Source organism: Carcharodon carcharias, chromosome 2, assembly GCF_017639515.1.
Source record: "Carcharodon carcharias isolate sCarCar2 chromosome 2, sCarCar2.pri, whole genome shotgun sequence".
Lineage (NCBI taxonomy): Eukaryota > Metazoa > Chordata > Chondrichthyes > Lamniformes > Lamnidae > Carcharodon > Carcharodon carcharias.
Genome location: NC_054468.1, coordinates 204,975,245 through 204,996,269, shown reverse-complemented (window position 1 = coordinate 204,996,269; position 21,025 = coordinate 204,975,245). Strand labels below are relative to the sequence as shown.

The following is a 21,025-nucleotide window of genomic DNA, read 5'->3' as shown; positions in this document are numbered from 1 at the left end:
TATATGATATTATGATCATCACTCCCTAGATGTACTCCCATGCTTGCTACCCTTTATCTGCTCTAGTCCATTTCTTATTACTGGATCTAGCAGAGCTCCTCCCATTGGCCTTCTTGCATTTTGGGTCAGAAAACAGTTTTGTACAGAATGTAAAAACTCTACCCCTTTTTCATTTTTCACTCCTCCTCCTTGGCAATTTTTTTGGGAGTTTAGGATTATAGATTTTTCATTGTTTCATAGAGTTGCTTACAAAGTTCTCCATCCATTTTCTTTTCACTGTTTGGTCTGTAGTGTACCCCTAATAGTGTGATTGCTCCCATTGTGTTCTTTATCTCCATTTGAGGATCTCAGTGGATTCTGTTGCAATCTCTGTTAGCTATGTCCTTGCTATTACCATTACACCATCAGACCATTGCGTCTGATTTACACGGTTACTTCACATTACTCCTTCCTTCCTTGACTTTTCTAGCCTACTTTATAGCTTGCTGTACTTAACTGCAAATTCTATCCTGTCTGTTGCCCTGTTTCCTCACCTCTAATTACTGTACCCAGCTTCCCCATTTAGTTTGCTGGTGCTCTATATATCACTACATGGGCAATTTATTGCCTTTATTTATTTTTCATTATGCCACCTGTATTTTTAACAGATATATTTGAATTGACAGTTATGTGTTTAGAAGTCTAATCTGTATTTTGTAACTAATTTGTAATACTGAACTGCTTAACGTAGCTGTAAATGTTACAGATTGTTGTAAATCGGTGATGAGGCTAATAAATATAATTTACATTTAAAGAAAATGTTATAAGGGAAAATACTTATCACAGAGTGCAGAAGAGGCCCATCTCACCACGTGATAAACACCTGACCTACCTATCTAATCCCATTTACCAGCACTTGGCCCATAGCCTTGAATGTTATGACGTGCCAAGTGCTCATCCAGGTACTTTTTAAAGGATGTGAGGCAACCCGCCTTCACCACCCTCCCAGGCAGCACATTCCAGGCCGTCACCACCCTCTGGGTAAAAAAGCTTTTCCTCACATCCCCCCCTGAACCTCCTGCCCCTCACTTTGTACTTGTGTCCCCTTGTGACTGACCCTTCAACTAAAGGGAACAGCTACTCCCTATCCACCCTGTCCATGCCCTTCATAATCTTGTACATCTCGATCAGGTCACCCCTCAGTCTTCTCTGCTCCAACGAAAACAACCCAAGTCTATCCACCCTCTTCTTAACTTAAATGTTTCATCCCAGGCAACATCTTGGTGAATCTCCTCTGCACCCTCTCCCAGTGCAATCACATCCTTCCTATAATGTGGCGACACTACTCCAGCTGTGGCCTCACCAAGGTTCTATACAACTCCAACATGACTTCTCTACTTTTGTAATCTATGCCTCGATTGATAAAGGCAAGTGTCCCATATGCCTTTTTCACCACCCCACTAATGTGCCCCTCCGCCTTCAGAGATCTTTGGACACACGCCAAGGTCCCTTTGTTCCTCTGAACGTCCTGGTGTCATGCTGTTCATTGAATATTTCCTTGTCAAATTACTCCTTCCAAAGTGTATCACTTCACACTTTTTTCAGGGTTAAGTTCCATCTGCCACTTGTCTGCCCATTTGACCATCCTGTCTATATCTTCCTGCAGCCCAAGACACTCAACCTCACTGTTAACCACCCGGCCAATCTTTGTGTCATCCGCAAGCTTACTAATCCTACCCCCCACATAGTCATCTATGTTGTTTATATAAATGATGAATAATAGGGGACCCAGCACAGATCCCTGTGGTACACCACTGGACACTGGCTTCCAGTCAATAAAGCATCCTTCTGTCATCACCCTCTGTCTCCTACAACTAAGCCAATTTTGAATCCACCTTATCAATTTACCCTGTATCCCATGTGCATTTGCTTTCTTTATAAGTCTCCCATGTGGGACCTTGTCAAAGGCTTTGCTGAAATCCATATAAACTACATCAACTGCATTACCCTCATCTACACACCTGGTCACCACCTCAAAAAAATTCAATCAAATTTGTTAGACATGACCTCCCTCTGACAAAGCCATGCTGACTATCCCTGATCAAACCTTGCCTCTCCAAGTGGAGATAGATTTTCTCCTTCAGAATTTTCTCCAATAGTTTCCCTACCACTGCCGTGAGACTCATTGGTCTGTAGTTCCCTGGCTTATCTCTGCACCCCTTCTTAAATAGCGGAACCACATTAGCTATTCTCCAGTCCTCTGGCACCTCCCCCGTGGCCAGAGAGAAATTAAAAATTTGGGTCAGAGCCCCTGCGATCTCCTCCCTTGCCTCCCTCAGTAGTCTGGCACACTAAATCATCCAGACCTGGAGATTTGTCCACTTTTAAGCCTGCCAACACCTCCAATACCTTGTCACTCCCTATACCAATTTGCTCAAGAACCTCGTGGTCTCTCCCTGAGGTCGATACCTTCATCTTCATTCTCTTGGGTGAAGACAGATGTGATGTATTCGTTCAACACTCTAGCGATGTCCTCTGGCTCCACCCATAGATTGCCCTTGGTCCCTAATGGGCTCTACTCTTTCCTTGGTTATCCTCTTCCCATTGATATACTTATAGAATATCTTGGGATTTTCCCTACTTTTACCAGCCAGAACTTTCTCATATCCCCTCTTTGCTCTCCTAATTGCTTTCTTAAGCTCCACCTTGCACTTTCTGTACTCCACTAATGCCCCTGCTGATCTGTTCCCCTTGTACCTGCTATAAAAGCCTCTCTTTTCCTTCTCATCGCATCCTGAATGTCTCTTGTCATCCATTGTTCTCTGGGCTTGTTACAGCTTCCTATCACCCTAGAGGAAACATGTTGAGCCTATACCCTCCTCATTTCCTTTCTGAACGCCCCCCCCCACTGCTCCTCTGTAGATTTCCCCGCAAATAGCTGTTCCCAGTCTACCTTGGCCAGATCCTGCCTCATTTTACTAAAATCCGCTCTCTCCCAATCCAAAACTTTTTTTGCAACTTGTCTATTTCTTTTAGCATAACAAGATAAAATTGCACCATGTTGTGGTTGCTATCATTAAAATGCTCCCTCCCCACCACCTCAGCACCTGTCCGGCTTCATTCCCCAGAATTAGGTCCAGCACTGCACCATCCCTTGTTGGACCCTCTACATATTGACCTAAAAAGTTCTCCTGTACACATTTCAAGAAATCCACTCTATCCAAGCCCTTAACACAATGTCTATCCTAATTAATGTTGGGAAAGTTGAAATCACCTAATATAATGACCCTATTATTGTTTTTATGCATCTTTGCAAATTGTGCACATATTTGCTCCTCAATTTCCCGCTGACTATCTGGGGGTCTATAATAAACACCTAACAATGTGGCTGCCGCTTTTTATTCCTAAACTCTACCCACAAAGCTTCATTCAATGCCCCCTCCAAGATCTCTCTTTACTGCAGTAACTGACTCCTTAACTAATAATGCAATGCCTCCTCCTCTTTTACCCCCTCCCCTGTCTTGCCTGAAGATTCTATATCCCGGAATGTTGAGCTGCCAATCCTGCCTCTCCCTCAACCACGTTTCAGTGATAGTTACTATATCACAATTCCACATGTTAATCCTCACCCTTAAGCCATCTGTTTTACCTGTAATATTCCTGGCATTAAAGTAGAGGCCTTCCAGCCTTGCCTTACTGTCTTGAAACTTAATGCAGCTGCACTCCTTCTGACTTGATTGTTTTACTGTATTATGTCCCTATTCTGCTAACATTGTGTCCCCTCCCCCTGCCGAATTAGTTTAAACATCCCCCAACAGCATTAGCAAACCTGCCCGCAAGGATGTTAGTCCCGCTCTAGTTCAGATGTAGACCGTCTCGCTTGTACAGGTCCCACCTTCTCCAGAAATGGTCCCAGTGACCCAGGAATCTAATGCCCTCCCTCCTGCACCAACTCTTAAGCCACATGTTCATCTGCACCATTCTCCTATTCCTGAGCTCGCTAGCATGTGGCACTGGGAGTAATCCAGTGACTACAACCCGAGAGGTCTTGCTTTTTAGTCTACTGCCTATCTCCCTGAATTATAAATGCAAGACCTTGTCCCTCTTTCTACCTGTCATTGGTACCAACATGTACCATGACCTCTGCCTTATCACCCTCCCCCTTCAGGATGCCCTGCAGCTGTACAGTGACATTCTGGACCCTGGCACCAGGGAGGCAACACACCATCCTGAAGTCACGTTGACGGCCACAGTAGCGCCTTACCCAGTACCTTTTTAAGTGGGATAACTTCTGACAAATTTTCAGCTATTTAGTAAATTGTTAGGGTAAAGATTTAAAAAAACTATGCTATTTACAGGTCAAGAGAAATGAAATATTGAAACTTTGTAATTTCATAAGTATATAAATGCCTCGAAAGAACATACACACGATTCATATATTTGTAGTCGAACTGGTCCGAAATTTACTGAATCAATTGCATCTTTTTCTTTTAATATTAAGGCAATAGTGTAGAAATGTTAATTATATTCAAAGATATGTTTAAAGTACATTCTGTTCGATCTTTACCAAAAACATTGTAATCTGACTCTGGAGTATAAATAGCAAAAGGACTTCAAAAATTTTAGTGTGCATTTGGTGTTAGCAATGATGCTTCATAGTCTAAGTACTGCACTCTTCATCTTGTGCTGGCCTTGATTCCATACCATTAGCACACATATTCTGTCCTCTTTTTGCTGTTCAAGTATACGGTGCAAAACTGTTGTAATGATCAGCTTATAGATCAACGTTATGGATACATCGTGCATAGAGGAAAGTCAAATTAGCTGCTATACTGAATGGAATTCAAGAGATTGCATTTATCGTGAGAATATCATGCTAATGTTGAGTTTTGTGATCTGACAGTTGACAGAAGTCTCACGAGCATCTTCCCTGTTCAAGGAGTGATGCATTGACATTGTTCATATGATGTTTCAATCTTTTTTGTGGCTTTTTATTCACCGCCTTTTGATTTGAAGTGCAAAAGACATTTGATAGTTAGGGTGTCACGTTGACACTTTCCTCTGATGAGGAAAGAGGGCAATTGGGAATGGAGAGGCCAAGAGCAAGTCTCCAAGTAGCTGAAGGTACTTGGGTCTTATGGGTCACAAAAGACAGCGTAATTGGCGAAACTGCTGATTCAGCAACCTTTTTATTTGTCAAGCCGCATTCATTTTGTTGAAAGAATGTTCAACTTGGTAACTTGTCAGGTGCTGGGAACACAGTGAAAAGGCAGCAACCAAGTGGGAAATGATGACCTCAGCCCTGCTTAAAGTCTGTCCCTTTCCTGTGCCCGTATCAGTTGTTAAGGTTTGAGTGTGTTACTTCAACCCCAAAGTGACAGTGGACAAAAGTTTTGCCAATTTTTAATGTGATTTGTCAGCGCAGTGTTGTTTTATTTGTTTTCTTTTAATCTTGGGACATAGAATACAATTTGTTGCATGCCAGAATTAAACAGCTAGAAGACCCCGGTGCGGTTGTTGCAGGGCAGAGAAAGGAGAAACCAAAAAGAGAAATAAATGTCAAAAAACTGATTTTGAGAGTAACCAAGGAAAGTGGGTGTGGTGGTGGGGTTGGAATGGATGAGAAATTGGGCTGGTGAAGAAAATGTAACCATGAGGGATGGTGGGATGGTGTTGCAGTTAAGTAAAGTGCTTCATTTTTATTATTTTCAAGTATTTTAAATTCAATATTAACTTGTAAATGTAAGGATATGTCCAAGCAAACAGAAATGCCCTCAGTAGTTCTTCATGGTGACCCAATAATTCACAAGGGACAAAGTTCCAAAAATAGTAATAGCTAGTCTGTAGAGGATATTGCTTGCAGTTTTGTGAAGTCAATTGTTTTCATTCGCCCATCTACAGTTATTTTTAAAATTGTCTTTCTCATTATTTTCTATTTAAATGAATAATAAAATGGTATTATAATACTGCCATGCTACAACAGTTTACTCAGGAATAAAGCATCGTAAGAATCATAAGTCAGGGGTCCTCTTCACTAACTTAGAGCTTGGAGTAAAAATGCAAATCAGGTATGAATTCAAGAGGATGCCTCTGATTTGAAGTATATTCATGGATGTGGTCCTGCATTTGAACATTGTGGTACATGATAGTTGGATGTGGCTTCAGATGTACGGTTCTCAACTACCTTGAGTGTACTGTCAAGTAGTCACTGCATCTTTAACCTGTTCTCTCATGGAAAGTGGGCAGCTTGTCTCCTGCCTGTTGCTTCTCCACGTGTTTGGATGAATTGCTACAGTTCATTAATTGTTTGCTGTTCTTCTTGTGGCAGAAGGAAGGTGGTGTTGGGAAGAATAGACTTTGATTTTTAAAGTTCCTTTTGCATCCTCAGGGTCACCCAAAGTGTTTCAAAACCACCAAAGTACTTTTGAAGTGACTTTGTAAATAGCAAAATCCACACCAGCACATGTGGGATAGCATTTATCCCTCACTGGGAAATCTCCCTACCTCTACCTCTTTGAATAGCGCTCTGGGATTTTTTATGTTTACCTGAACAGGCAGATGGATCTTCGATTTAACATCTAATTTAGTCGTGTTCATGCTGCGCTGTATCACCAGCCTAGACTTCCTGCTCAAGCTCTGGGGAGTGACTGTAGAAGGAGTTGAACAATTATATTTCAAAAAAAAAAGTTAAATTTGGCAATATAAAGTATACTTAAATAGTTTTTTGGTTTTAAATATGCTAAGTTCTGGAACCGGATCATAATGTTAAAATGCTAGAAATAACTTGGCGGCAGGCAGTACAGTACTGGATTATGGATGTCGAGAGACCATTTCAAGCTTCCTGTGAGGTTACATCATCACTCTTTTAATAGGTGCTCTACTACTATTTTAGTGGCGAAGAATGGAGAAGGCTATCCTCCTGCAGGTGAGGTATATAAATTGAGTTGCTTGGTTCAAAATCATTTAATGAAAAAAGTATTACAAATCAGTCTCTCAAAACTCTCCCATCAGTCATGAATACTGGCCCCTATACCCCAAATTTTGTAACTTTCTCTACTGTTGTGTTTGAGAAAGGTCATAAGTACAGTGACTTGCACTGACCAGCTGAAATATCTATTTTTTCAAATAAAGTTAGTCTTTTATTTCATAAAACAAATAAACACCAGCAGTGACTGAGTCGAGGAGGTAGCACTTCAGCTTCTTAAAAATCTTTCAAAATTATTTAAATACTAAGTCATTTGAGATGTTACTTACTGGGGTTTGAATCTAATGTGGTACTGGTTCATGTTATATTTGCATTAGTGGGAGAAATGAAAAAAAAATTTTCCATTACTATTGTAGATCGATGAATTTCATAATGAATTGTCCTTTTATGATGTTTATAATTTAATAATGCAATGTTTTGTTAAACCAATGATGACTTTTCAACCAATTACTGTTTACAGTCCAACACTCATAATACTACATTGGTGGAAGTGATATAACACATTTCCCAATTCACTCAGATCATACTGTATTTTCAGACAAATTTGTGCTGAAGTGCTGTGATTAAAATTGTTGAGAAATGGTAACACAGTACTGCTGTGAGCAGGTTAGTCTTTTGGGACTGACACTTCGTCCTTGACTTGGTATGTTTTATTGGAAACTAAAGAGGATGCCTGCCAAGTTTCCTTATCTACGCTGAAAAGTAGAAGATGGCGCACTGTTATACTCCAGGTCAAACTAATGGGTTACTATTTACTGATGAGATATTATACAGAATTAGTAAATTAAAAAATGAATAATTGATAATTGGGCATGCATTGGTAACAGTCATTTGCATGTTACATGCACATCTATTTTAATCTTTTTTGTGTGTGCTTTTTCCCAAGTGATACTCCACATGCATTGTTGCTAACATCGTTCTGTTCCCGCCTCTTCCCCCTCTCAACTTTAGCCTCCTGCTGACTGACTGGTTATTTCAGACCTTCCTATTTCTTTTCCTCCTGCTTTCTGGCAATGTGCCTCTATCTTGCCTGTTCCAATTTAAGTAATTTTTCCCTTGCTTTGCCTTACCTGATATTTCATTGCTTGCTTCTTTTATTCTAAAAGAGTACACCTAAAGTACAGCTACCTGGGTGATGGCAGTATCATGCGGAAGGAGCTCTCCTTTATGCACAAGCATGGGATGTCAGCAATTTCTCTTAATGTCCAGTCCATTAAAGGAAACTTTACTTTGTCCTCAACTAATGTTCTTAGATGCTTTGTTGGATTGTGACTTGAAGTGGAAAACATGGGTGCATGTATTTCTCTTTAATGAACTTGAATGTTATGCCAATTATATTGTGCATCTGTTGCCCTAGCTTAGGTGAACAAGCAAGGATTAACACTGTCTTTTCCCATTACTACCCAAGATAATTTCAGATTGTTACAATGTCATTTCAGAAGTTTCATTTAGTTTGATATTGGAAATAACAGGGCACTGTTCTTTTCTGGTATTTATGGAGTCCAGAAAATTCTAAGAAAATTGAGATGCGAACAAGAAGCATTGCTATGGTGTAGCCCAGCTGGACAGCTGATATTTTAAATGCTTAGTTAATTTTAAGTTGAGGTTCTATACTGAGTATTGCAGCCTAAAGATACTTATGTATGCACACTCCTTTTTTCTTAAGCCCTTACATGCTGACAGGATGTACAACTTGATCCATGATTCAAAGGTGTGTACACAAATAGCCGAGGTAAGATTGAAGTGACTGATTTTCTTTGGAAAAATGGCTGGCCACCTCTCCACTGGTCTAATTTGTGTTTTGAGGATTTGGCTCCTCTTTGGCTTGCCAGGGTAAACAGCACTTGAGACAGATTATTGTTTTCAGACCCATGTTAGTTTAGAACCCAGGGGCATTTGAGACCTCTTTTTCCTCATCTTTGCCTTCATGTTTATATGCGTGTGTGTATCTTGGGTTCTGTTTTTGCACACGTCTGTGTGTCTTGTCCCAGTGCATTTGTTTGTGTGTGTTGTGCTATCTTGCCCCTCCTTCTGTCACTCTTCATTCTCTACTTATTGTGATATTTGTCAGTAGAAACAATGGCAATATTATTTCATTTGTTTGTCATCCAGATTGATTAAATTATCACAATTTTGTATATTTTGTACAATTCTGTTTTTCCTGAATTAGGTAAATGATCACTGCTGTTTAAAGTTATTTTTACATACCCCATATTGTACATGGGAATTGTTTCTTCACTATGCACAGGAGTCATGAAGCATAGAACTCAATGTTTTAGATTTAGTAAAATTATTAAAATTCCAGTAACATTTTTTAAACAAATTTCTGGCATTTGGTAGCTGATGTTTTCCACAATTGATATTCTACCTTTAACCTGGTCCAGCTTTTTTATTATTCATGGGATGTGGGTGTCGCTGGCTAGGCCAACATTTATTGCCCATCCCTAATTGTCCTTGAGAAGGAGGTGATGAGCTGTTGCCTTGAGCTGCTACAGTCCCTGTAGTGTAGGTACACCCACAGTGCTGTTAGGGAGGGAGTTCCAGGACAGTGAAGGGATGGCGATATAGTTCCAAGTCAGGATGGTGTGTGGTTTGGAGGGGAACTTGCAGGTGGTGGTGTTCCCATGCATCTGCTGTCCTTATCGTTCTGGATGGTAGTGGTCGTGGATTTGGAAGGTGCTGTCTAGAAGCCTTGGTGAGTTCCTGCAGTGCCTCTTGTAGTTGGTGTACACTGCTGCTGCTGTGCGTCGATGTTAGAGGATGTTTGTGGGTGGAGTGCCCATCAAATGGGCTGCTTTGTCCTGGATGGCGTCATGTTTCTTGAGTGTTGTTGGAGCTGCATTCGTCTAGGCAAGTGGGGAGTATTCCATCATACTCCTGACTTTGCCTTGTAGATGGTGGACAGGCTTTGGGGATTCAGGAGGTGAGTTGCTTGCCATGGGATTCCTAGTCTCTGACCTATTCTTGTAGTCACAGCATTTATATGACTAGTCCAGTTCAGTTTCTGGTCAATGGTAACCATCAATAATAATCACAATTATGGTCTTGTCTTACATGATTATACTGTCACCTAAAATCAGTTTGGGTCATTCCTGAGCAAAGATCTGTTTTTACTTAGGGTAAAAAATATCCTTCCCCTTGTTAGTTATGCTTATACTTCTGGAGTAGTGGTTTACAAGATGCCAGTTTTATGATGGACCTATGAGTTATGAACCTTATGTCAGTTTATTCCTGTAAATCCAACTCATATAGTAATAAATTAGAGGACGTTTTATACCAAATATTTGAAGTTTAAATGTATTGCACAATATGAAAATCTGACCACCTTTACACAACTAAAGGGGAGAAGAGGAACATTTTTTCATTTGCTTGCTTTAGTTTTAAAGCATATCAAGAGAATTTTGTAAGATAATATATGATTTTCTTTTTGTTGGTTCTTGACAGTAAGCGTTTTGTTCATATTGTGCAGCACTGGTAGTTACTTTAATGGTAGATGATAATAGTTTAGAAATTCCTACTTTATAGCATATATTTAATGGAACTCTTTTTCTTTGTGCACTAAGAATTTGTGAACATTGTGTGCGATCTTTTACATGTGGGCCTGATAAGGTATGTCAAAAAGGAGACTAGGAATGTTATTTATTGTAGTTCGGATGAGAATGCAGGTAGCGACCCCATAACATCAACTGGCTTTGCAGAGTTAAGTCAAAAGAATTCCTGAAAGGAAAGTACTGTTTAACCCATTAAAGCTCAATCTATGCTAATACTGTACTTGTGCAAATTAAGTTTTTCAGGCAGTGATATCAAAATATTTAATCTTGCTCTTTTTCACTTCTTGACATAAAATCAGATTGTGGTATTTAAAATAGTGTGTGAAAATTAAATGCTCTTTACAAGAATAATGTTCTGTATTTAATAACGATTATGGGTAGTTGGTAGCTTGCAAGGTTAGTATGTCTTGCTGTTTGGATTTGCATGAACCTCAAAGATTTCATTTGCAAACAATGCTGATTTTTCCTCTGTTTGGAAATTAGGCGAGAGCATTGGATCTTGTTTGTCATGGAAGAGATTTTCTATTTACTGATAGAGAATAATGCAAAGTTAACATTAAATGTTTTTTACCCTTTGGGTTTGTGCTGTATTTTCCCACTGAAAGTTTGTTCATGATTTTGATGTTCCATATAATTTGTTACCTGTGTGTCTCTTGTTTTCTTTCAGGAAAGTGAAAAATGGGTGCATTTTTGGATAAACCAAAAACAGAGAAACATAATGCACATGGTGCAGGGAATGACTTGCGTTATGGCCTTAGCAGCATGCAGGGTTGGAGAGTGGAGATGGAAGATGCTCACACAGCTATTGTTGGCATTCCTCAAGGCTTGGACACATGGTCCTTCTTCGCAGTGTATGATGGTCATGCAGGCTCTCGTGTGGCAAACTACTGCTCAAAGCACTTACTTGAACACATAACAAGTAATGAAGACTTCAGAGGCACAAATGTGCCTGGGTATCCCATTGAACCTACCATAGAACATGTCAAGAGTGGTATCAGAACTGGATTTTTGAAAATTGATGAGTACATGCGTAATTTTTCAGAGCTGAGAAATGGCATGGACAGGAGTGGGTCAACAGCTGTAGCAGTCATGATCTCCCCAGAGCACACATACTTTATCAACTGTGGCGATTCAAGAGCTGTTCTGTACAGAAATGCACAACTTTGCTTTTCAACACAGGATCATAAGCCTTGCAACCCAAGGGAGAAAGAGCGAATCCAGAATGCAGGGGGCAGTGTAATGATACAGCGAGTTAATGGATCACTAGCTGTGTCACGAGCACTGGGGGACTATGATTACAAGTGTGTCGATGGGAAGGGGCCTACAGAGCAACTGGTGTCTCCAGAGCCTGAAGTGTATGAGATTCTTAGAGCAGAAGAAGATGAGTTTATTATACTGGCATGTGATGGCATTTGGGATGTGATGTCCAATGAGGAGCTCTGTGAGTTCGCTAGATCTAGACTAGAGATAACGGATGACCTTGAAAAAGTCTGCAACTGGGTGGTGGACACCTGCTTACACAAGGTAGTTAATATATGTATTTTGTTATGGATTGTTTTGAGTTAACCAAACTTGAGTTAATGTGATATGGATTGGATTTTAATGCGCAATTGAATTATTGATTTTAGCCTTTGAAAGAAAATGGACTCAACATGAACTTCTCTAATGTGCATTGTGTCATTGCTAAGTATTTGTGAAACAAACACCTAGTATATTCAATGTTTTACAATTAACCCATTATGATCTTTCATATTGAAATGCCTGGTTTTGTTTATGATTAGTATTTGTACACAGTATATATCAGGCTCTTTAACTGCAGAGCAATGTAAAGTGGGTAGGTTGCTAGATTTGCACATGTAATATATTGATTGAACTTTTAAAAAAAATTCTTCACTGATCTATTCATAGGACACAAAGTCGAGGTTATTTATTTCTCCACACTGTTAGAGAAAACTAGAGGTTGGTTATATCTGCATTTATGCCCTTTCCAAAGCACCCAGCATGCTTTTGTCAGAAGCCTGGGAGCAGTTACCTATTTATTCAGAAGAGAAAGGATAAGCTTAATATCCTAACTTTATAACAAATGTTATCTAGTAACATGCATTCAGTACTTTGAAATCAACTATTAGTATGAGAACTCCTTAGTAGCTCATGGATAAATACTCCAACTCATGTACAGCACAATTGGACTAGGTAGGAGAAAATCAGCCAGAATACTTGATAATACAGTACTTGCGTATTTCTGAAAAAAGAGACATGCTGTCCAAGCTTTTCGTCTTGCACTCATCAGGATAGATCACAAGATTGCCAACAGTAAAGTCAACAACAGTTTATACTACAAGCTGCAGCAAATAATAATGACCAGATGATCTGTTATAATTATGTTGATTTGAGGCATAATTGTTGGCCAGGATACCAGGGATGACTTTTCTTTGAAATAATGCCATTGCACCTTTCACTCGAGAGAGCAGCCAGGTTAATGTCTCATCTGAAAGATGGATCTCCAACTGTGCCAGCACTCTCTTAGTACTATACTGGAGTGTCAGCCTAGATTTTTGTGCTCAATTCTCTGGATTGGAACTTTTAATCCACAATCTTCTGACTCAGAGGTGAGAGTGCTACCAGCTGAGTAGATTGCTACAACCCATCCATTGCTGTACCTACTCTGGCGTTGTTTGAAATTGATACAAATGTCAGTGGTGGAGAAATGTTCCATAGGTCATCTTTCACCTGAAGCACAAGAATGTCCCTCCAAATATTTTCTACATTATTTTGATACAAACGGAGATGTTTGTATGTGTTTAGGTTAAAGCTACATCAGCGTGAGTGCAGTTTGAACTGGAAGATGATTGTAAGTCAAGTACAACAACATAGAAACACCTGTTTTATAACCCAAATATTCCATTGCACTAAAGATACACAGATAACATTTAATAGAGCATTTTCTTCACTTTAACTTTAAACTAAAAATGGAGACAAAGACCACAAACTAAGTGTAACTTTGAACTTGCTGGGTACTTTTCTGACTTGTTCTTCGTCTTGCCTGAATCAGGCGTTTCTTTCACAGAGGAAATCTTAAGGGGAGATAATTACATACTTTCCCACATCATCACAAAGCTAGAGACCAGAGAGAGCTGAAATTATAATTAATTGAAAATGAAACTTCATTTATTCAAATAGCATTTGCTGCATTGTACTGCAGGGAGAGTTCTACTTCATAGCAGCTGTTTCAAATTTCTAAAATCTTTCCTGCAAGACCAGGTGAACTTGGTTATTTTTAGCAACTAACTATGTCATTTCTTCAACTCTTGTGCTGTTTTGGCTCAGTGCAGTCTTTCCATGTGATTGATTGATTGAATCAAGATGCTGCAGATGACCTACAAATATGAGACACTCCGATTAATTGTTGGTTAGGTTGTTCTGTTCAAGTTGTGCTAGAGGTCTTATTCAAAAAGCCAGGATGCAAAACACTTCATTTTGGGTTTGCTGTTTTTATCTGATATTTGACTGCATGAATGGGTCTAATACTACTGGAAAATTGGTGCGTTTAAGGCTGCAGCTTAGGAGACTGCTCGAAAGGTATTGAATTCTCTTTTCCTAAGGAAAAATATATGATTGATGTGTAGGAAAACTCCTGGGACCACTACACATTTGAAAGGATAGATAAGAATTTCCAGCCCTGGAGACTGGGGGCTCTACTAGTCTCCAAGCTGCATTCTTTATACTTTAAATCTGCAGTGATTTGTGCCTGATGAGTGGGAATCAAGTTTAAATATTTAGCAGAATGTGATATAATCAATAATAATTGGGTTTGAAATCAGCCTGCAGAACCTCCATTATCTATTTTTCTGATATCTGCAAGATGTTTTGTGGAGCAAAGTTTTTTAATGAAATGTAGCCTCATTTCCTCATTTTAAACATTGGGAAGGTTGAAGCCATTGTTTTCAGTTCTTGCTCTAGTCTCTGTTCCCTCACTACTGACTCCCATCAATCTCCCTGGCACAGTCTGAGATTAAGCCGTCTGTTTGCACCCTTGGTGTCACGCTTGATCCCAAGGTGAGCTTCCGACCTTGTATTCATGCCGTCACTAAAGCCATCTATTTCTGCCTCTGTAACATTGTTCGACTCAGCAGCTCATCTGCTGCTGAAACCCTCATCTATGTCCTTGTTTCTTGACCATTCCAATGCACTCCACCCATTCTACCCTCTGTAAACTTGAGGTCATCCAAAACTCTGTTGCCTGTGTCTTAACAGCAGCAAGACCTGTTCCCCTAACAATGTAGTTTGCTGACTTGCTTGGCTCCTGGTCAAGCAGCATTTTGATTTTAAAATTCTCACCCTTGATTCCAAATCACTCCATGGCCAGGTCCCTCCCTATCTTTATAGTCTCCTCCAACCCTGCAGCCCTCCAAGATATCTGCCCACCTGTAACTCTGGCTTCTTGAGAGTTCCCAATTATAATTGCTTCTTAATCGGTGGCTGTGCTTCCAGTTGCCTAGGCCCCAAACTATGGAATTCCACCCCTGCACCCTTCTGCCTCTTGACCTTGCTTTCCTCCTTAAAACCTACCTCTTTGACCAAGATTTTGGTCACCTGACCTTATCTCTCCTTATTTGGCTCAGTGTCATATATGCTTTATAATGCTCCTGTGAGGTGCCTTGTGACATTTCATTATCTTAAAGATGGTATATAAATACAAGTTGTTTTGTTGTTTTACAGTCCACAAACACCAAACTCCTCTTTGGCACAGATTCACTTTGCAGCTCAAGGAACATTAAACTCAACTTTTTCAGCCCCATGCAGCTGTATGATTCATACAGGCCAAAATTTGGAGGCTCCAAGTATCAGGCTTATTGCAGTGCAGCTAAACTTCTGTTCATAAATAAAAATGCTGGAAAAACTCAGCAGGGTCTGGCAGCACCTGTGGAGAGAAAGACAGAGTTAACGTTTCGAGTATGGACCTGCTGAGTTTTTCCAGCACTTTTTGTTTTTGTTTCAGATTTCCAGCATCCGCAGTATTTTGCCTTTGTCATTTTATAATTCACTTGTTTCTGCAACTTTTTTAAAATTAAATTATAAATTGTCTTTGCTTCCCTTTGCAAATAACAAGGCTATCTATCTGCTAAAGAGCATGCCCCTTTGACTGACTGCTAGAATCTTTTTACAGCCTTGATTATTTGGAACCAGGGGTTAACATTGAATTGTATCCCTTTATCCAGTTTGACTATATGTTTATGATCTGTGGTTTGTGCTGTTGCAGGGATATTTCTAACATTTAATAGTGTTTAGTCAATCTTCCATGGTGTTGCTTTTGGGCTATTGTTTTAATGAAATGGGAGCGTAGCTGAACAGAACTGAAGAAATATAGTTAGCTTATCTGAGTTAATAGAAGAAATGAAAGAAAAGTGGGAAAAGTCTCTTTTTTTCCCTTAGTTCTTTTGAAGAGTTATACAGACTTGAAACGTTAACTGTATTCCTCCCTGCAGATGCTGTCAGACCTGCTGAGTTTTTCCAGGTATTTTTACTTTTGTTTTTGTTTTGGATTTCCAGCTTCCGCAGTTTTTTTTACTTTTATATTAGAAAAGTGGACTACGTTGGGGCGGGGGTGTGTGGGGGGAGAGGAGAATAATTGGAACTATAAAATAAAGAGCAGAATTAGTTTTTTTAAAAAAAACAAGAGCTATGAAAAAGCATATTGAGAACAAGTAGAATGGGGTTATTTGTAAAAAGACAAGTAGCATGACAGGTAATTTTTAAATTCAAGGGCACATCAGGAGCAATTTTTAAAGGGAGATAACTTAAAGAGCATTAGAGCTTTTTTAATTTTTATAAAAGAGTTTAGAATTCAAAATAAAGTTCCAGAATTTGTTTTTAAAAGGGCATTTACTGGGATTTGTTTGGATGTTTGCATTGAGGGTAGATGGACGGTTTTCTTATTTTTAAAAAATCCTGTGTGTGGATTGGAAGTTTTTGAGGTTTTGAGTGGTGTTGGTACCTATAAAAGCGTAGGGTCTGTTATCCAGCTACAGTGTGCTGTAAGCGAGGAATGGCGCTTGATGGGAGAATTTACAGATATGTTCTTAATGGATGTGCTTTTGCCTTAGTGTGGGTTAATTGGGTGGGTAGGTTGTAGTTACTAGGACTTAACATGGCTGAAAAAAAGCTGGGGAATTGTAGAAGGCCAGGGTGCTACAAAATAATTTAATATTTTAGAAGGGTTCTAAGATGCCAATAATTGAAAAATAGTATACTCACATAGTGGTTCCTTTTTTCATTCAAACAATGCTGAATATGAGGCAATATGATGGTGTTTAAAATTGAGAAGAGTGAGATAAGGCAGGTAGAAGACTGTTTCCAGCAGTTAACGAATCAAGAGTGAGAGGCCATACATAGAAGATTAAATAGGAGAGATTTAGAACAGAAGGCAGGAGAAATTCTTTGACGTTGTGAGGCTGTTGGATTTGAGATTTAGAATTTGAAGTGGAAACTATCGACATTCAAGAATTAGATTGGATAAATGGATAAAGAAAAAGAGGTTGACTAGGTGCAGGGAGGTTAATGTGATTTAGAAAGGTTTTCACATGTGGAGGGTAAACAATGACATGGGTTGGTTGGGCTGAATGGCCTGTTTTCAAGTTGTAACTTGCATGTTAAAAGACTAACTTGACCTCTTGCTTAGATTAGAATGGCTGAGAAGTTTGAGAAAGGAAAAAAAATTCTGTGGAGCCTCCCAGTGGCAGAAGCCTAAAACTACATATAAACACAAAGTTCTTGAAGTGTTCTAGCATTGCAGACTGCCAAATTGATTGCAAAATCCTATTGCAACACGATATGGTTGGGGTTCCCCATGTAACGTCAAAATGCATAAGTGTTTATAGGTGATTCTTTTAATGTTTATCACAAAATCCTTGGTAAGTATCCTCAAAATATAGTTTATATAAACTGTAAAGGAAGCCGAAATGAGAAGCACGTATGCTCACTGATGTTTATGATTAGGATTTTTAGGTTTTCATCCCTTATTTTTGTGGTAACAGGTGTTTTTTTCAAATTGAGTTTTCAAGCTATTATATGCAGTGTACGTTCATATGGATATTTTTTTGAAGACTTTCTGAAATTGATAAGTTCAGATATTTTATGAAGAAATGCTATGTTTAGAGTTATATTCATGCATATATTTTGAGAATGTACATTTTTAATTATGGTTTACTAACTTTGCACAATGCCTGCAGGAGGACTTTATTGCACATCCAGGCATTTTAGGACATTGTGTTTGCATTGAAAATGATGAAGGCTGAGGCTGTTTGCATGGCACTGCGCTAGTTCGGCTTGCAGAGGGATCCCACATACTGATGGTTGTGTTAATTAGGGCTGTTTCTCAGCAAGGTTATTGGATGGATTGCTGTACCAAGGAGCTAGCTTGTATTTGATTTTTTTCAGAAGTACCACCAGTTTCAGCATGTGGCTGATCATCACTTGATCAGATTGCTGTATGTTCTGCTTTTCTTTCATCCATATTTGTTGCTGAGACTGCACTCTCCATTCATGTGCTAGCCTACTCATTTTGGGTGGCCCATTCTCTCAATTGGGTAGGCCCAACAAGCACCAGCCTGGGTGCTTTTGAGGTTGAGATTGGTTAAACTCTGAGTGATTTCTTGTGCTACTGTACAGAATGGCTCGTACAACCAGAATATATGTGTGTGAGTGGCATTCTGGCCTTTAGCCATCTATATGGAGGGCTGCAAATATAAGAAAAAAGGACAGGGAAAGGCCAACAGGACCATTTAAGTTTGACACTAATGTAACCTGGAAATACCATTAATTGCATTGCACCCCAGCTTTACACAGGAACACGGTCTCCTCAGTGAAAGAAATCTTGGCCTAATTTAGAAAAACTGGCAAGATTCCCTCCCACCTCTTCAGGCTTGTTCCAGGAGACCAACATAATTGGCGGTATGATCTCCGGTAACCACCTACTTTCCAGAATTAGATGTGCTGCAATTGAAGTAATTTATGCAAATTTGCACACACTGCTGATTTATTCCATTGATCAACAACTTTCTACTGAAAGAGCTTTCTAATCCAACTCTAATGTTTTGCAATTTATTCCATTGTCCCTGGCCCTTCTTTACCTATCTAGCTCATGGAATGAATCTATTCCCTTAATTAATTTTTAAAATTTCAATCTTATCCCTTCAAAGCCTCAGTTTTTCCAAGGTAATAAATTCCAGCTCTTGAAGCCTATCATGATAACTGAAGGCCCTTAACCTAGGTATCAATCAATGCTACCTGGAGATCCCCCACAATATGGCAGTATTAGAACTGGACACTTTATTCTGAATATGACTGGATCAAAGGTATTGTACTTGAACTTTTAATTATAAAATTTTAAATTTAATTATATATACTTTTTATTTAATTATCCTAGCTATGCATCCTCACCCCCATTCGCATTCAAACAACTTTATGATATTGATTGTAGATTGTCGATGACTCATTAGCTGTAATTGCTAAGTTCTTTGGCTCAGCTGCCTTGAGTGCACAGCCCTGCATATTGCATTCATACTTGGAACCGCCTCTGCTCAAATGTTTGCTGCATTTGTCTCTCTCAAAATGTGTCTATTGGGCAGTAGGTGTATTTGTTATGGTATCCAAATCTTCCTACAAGTTTTTAAAAAATTTAACTGGGCATGTTTATACTCCTATGTATCTACGTATATGCATAAACTTGCAGATTACATAGGATAGACGACACAGAAACAGACTGTTTGACCCAACCAGTCCATGCTGGTGTTTATGCTTGACTTGAGTCTCCACCCATCTTTCCTCATCTAAATCTATCACCGTAACCCTCTATTCCTTTCTCCCTGATGTGCTTAATTGTTCTTCTAATATCTTCATCCAAATATCAGTAAAGATGAAGAGCAGTGGCCCCAGCACTGAACCCTAAAGGGCTACATCATTGCTTGGCCTCAAGACAGTTGCTGCCATTAATTCTATACAGTGCAAAAACAACCAATTCTTTATCTCCCCTAAGACTTGCCTACCAATCCCACAAGATGCAACAAGGCATGGCAGCCAGGCTTTCATTAAATACTAAATCCAAAATTTTTTGTAAGTTTAGATACACAATCACTCAGACTTTCCACAGATGCCAGGTTTGTAATCTCCAAGAAATCCAGTTAGATAGGGCTTCCTTTTCTAGAAACTCTGCTGAAGTTCTGCAACGACACCATCTTTTCAAGGTGTTCATATAATGCATCTCTAATAATCCCTTATAGTAATTTGTCTGTAATTGACTCCAAGTTAATGGACCCATTGTTTCCTGATATTGACTGCCCTTTTTAGCAATATGCATCACATTGGTCAAATTAGTTCCTGGAATTAATTCCAATGCTTAGAATTGCCCCAGCCCAAATGTGTTATCATACAATACATTCATCTTTATTATCATTTGTTGACCAGATACTTAAGTTTATTCTTTTATTGAGTCCAATCTGCCTACAACCTACTGTTCTCATGTAAGTATACATATCTGCACACCCATTTGTTTACATATGAACTTGCAGATTACAGCCCCCATTTCTTTAAGCATTTGAAAACCAGCAAACCCATCTGCTATGAGCTATAATTTCACTGAAGGCTATTTCTGTATCCCTTTTCACACAATCAACCTAAGCTTCAAACCTATACTACAATGTTAGCTTAGTGTCATTGTAAGTTGTGAAGGATGATATTTTTATTTGTTCATGCAATCTGGGCATCTGTGACAAGGCTGGAATTTACTGCCCATTTCTAGTTGCCCTTGAGAAGGTGGTGCTAGCTGCTTCCTTGAACTGCTGCAGTCCTTGCTGTGTACGTACACCCATAGTGCTGTTAGGGAGGAACTTCTAGGATTTGATGCAGTGATAGTGAAAGGACAGTGATATAGTTCCAAGTCAGGAGGATGTCTGACTTGGAGGTATTAGTGTTCCCATGCATTGACTGTCCTTTCCCTTCCAGGTGGCAGTAGTTGTGGGTTTGGGAGATAATTTTGAAGCACCCTTGGTGTGTTTCTGCAGTGCGTTTTGTAGCTCAGCAGTATTCACTACATGGCCTGCACTTGTCTTTCCTGCAGCTTACTCGCCAGCCCTCCCACTTGCGCTTCCCTCCCCAAACCCCCACCTCGCAGCTCCTCTTGCTGCCTTGCTCACTTCCTCTTTCCTGTCGTCAGTTTCGAGTCCATGCTTACAGCAATGGTTTGGGAGAGGGAAGCGGTGAGCATGTGGGAGAGTCGGGGAGGGAAGCGACAAGTGGGAGGGCCCTGGAGGGAAGTGGTAAGCAGGAGGATCGGTGAGGGAAGCGGTGAGCAGGAGATTTAGGGAGGGAAGTGGTGAGTGGGAGAGGTTGCAAGTGGAGGTAAGTAGAAAGAGTATGTTATTAAAAGTTAGTTATTAAACACATTAGTAACTGTACACTTGGGTGTACTCTGTACAGTTACTAATGTGTTTATCTTTTACATAGCAAGATATAT

At 39.6% G+C, this 21,025-nt stretch overlaps 1 protein-coding gene across 4 annotated transcripts in view; it reads left to right on the top strand.

Moving 5' to 3' along the window:
• The window catches only part of ppm1ba (protein phosphatase, Mg2+/Mn2+ dependent, 1Ba), a 137,031-nt gene that overhangs the window by 52,783 nt on the left and 63,223 nt on the right, over positions 1-21,025 (top strand). For all 4 annotated transcript variants that reach the window (XM_041211742.1, XM_041211753.1, XM_041211733.1 and 1 more), the window contains exon 2: positions 11,183-12,039. In XM_041211742.1, the coding sequence (XP_041067676.1) occupies positions 11,194-12,039 (846 nt within the window). In that variant the 5' untranslated portion in view covers positions 11,183-11,193. The remainder of the gene's footprint in view (positions 1-11,182; positions 12,040-21,025) is intronic.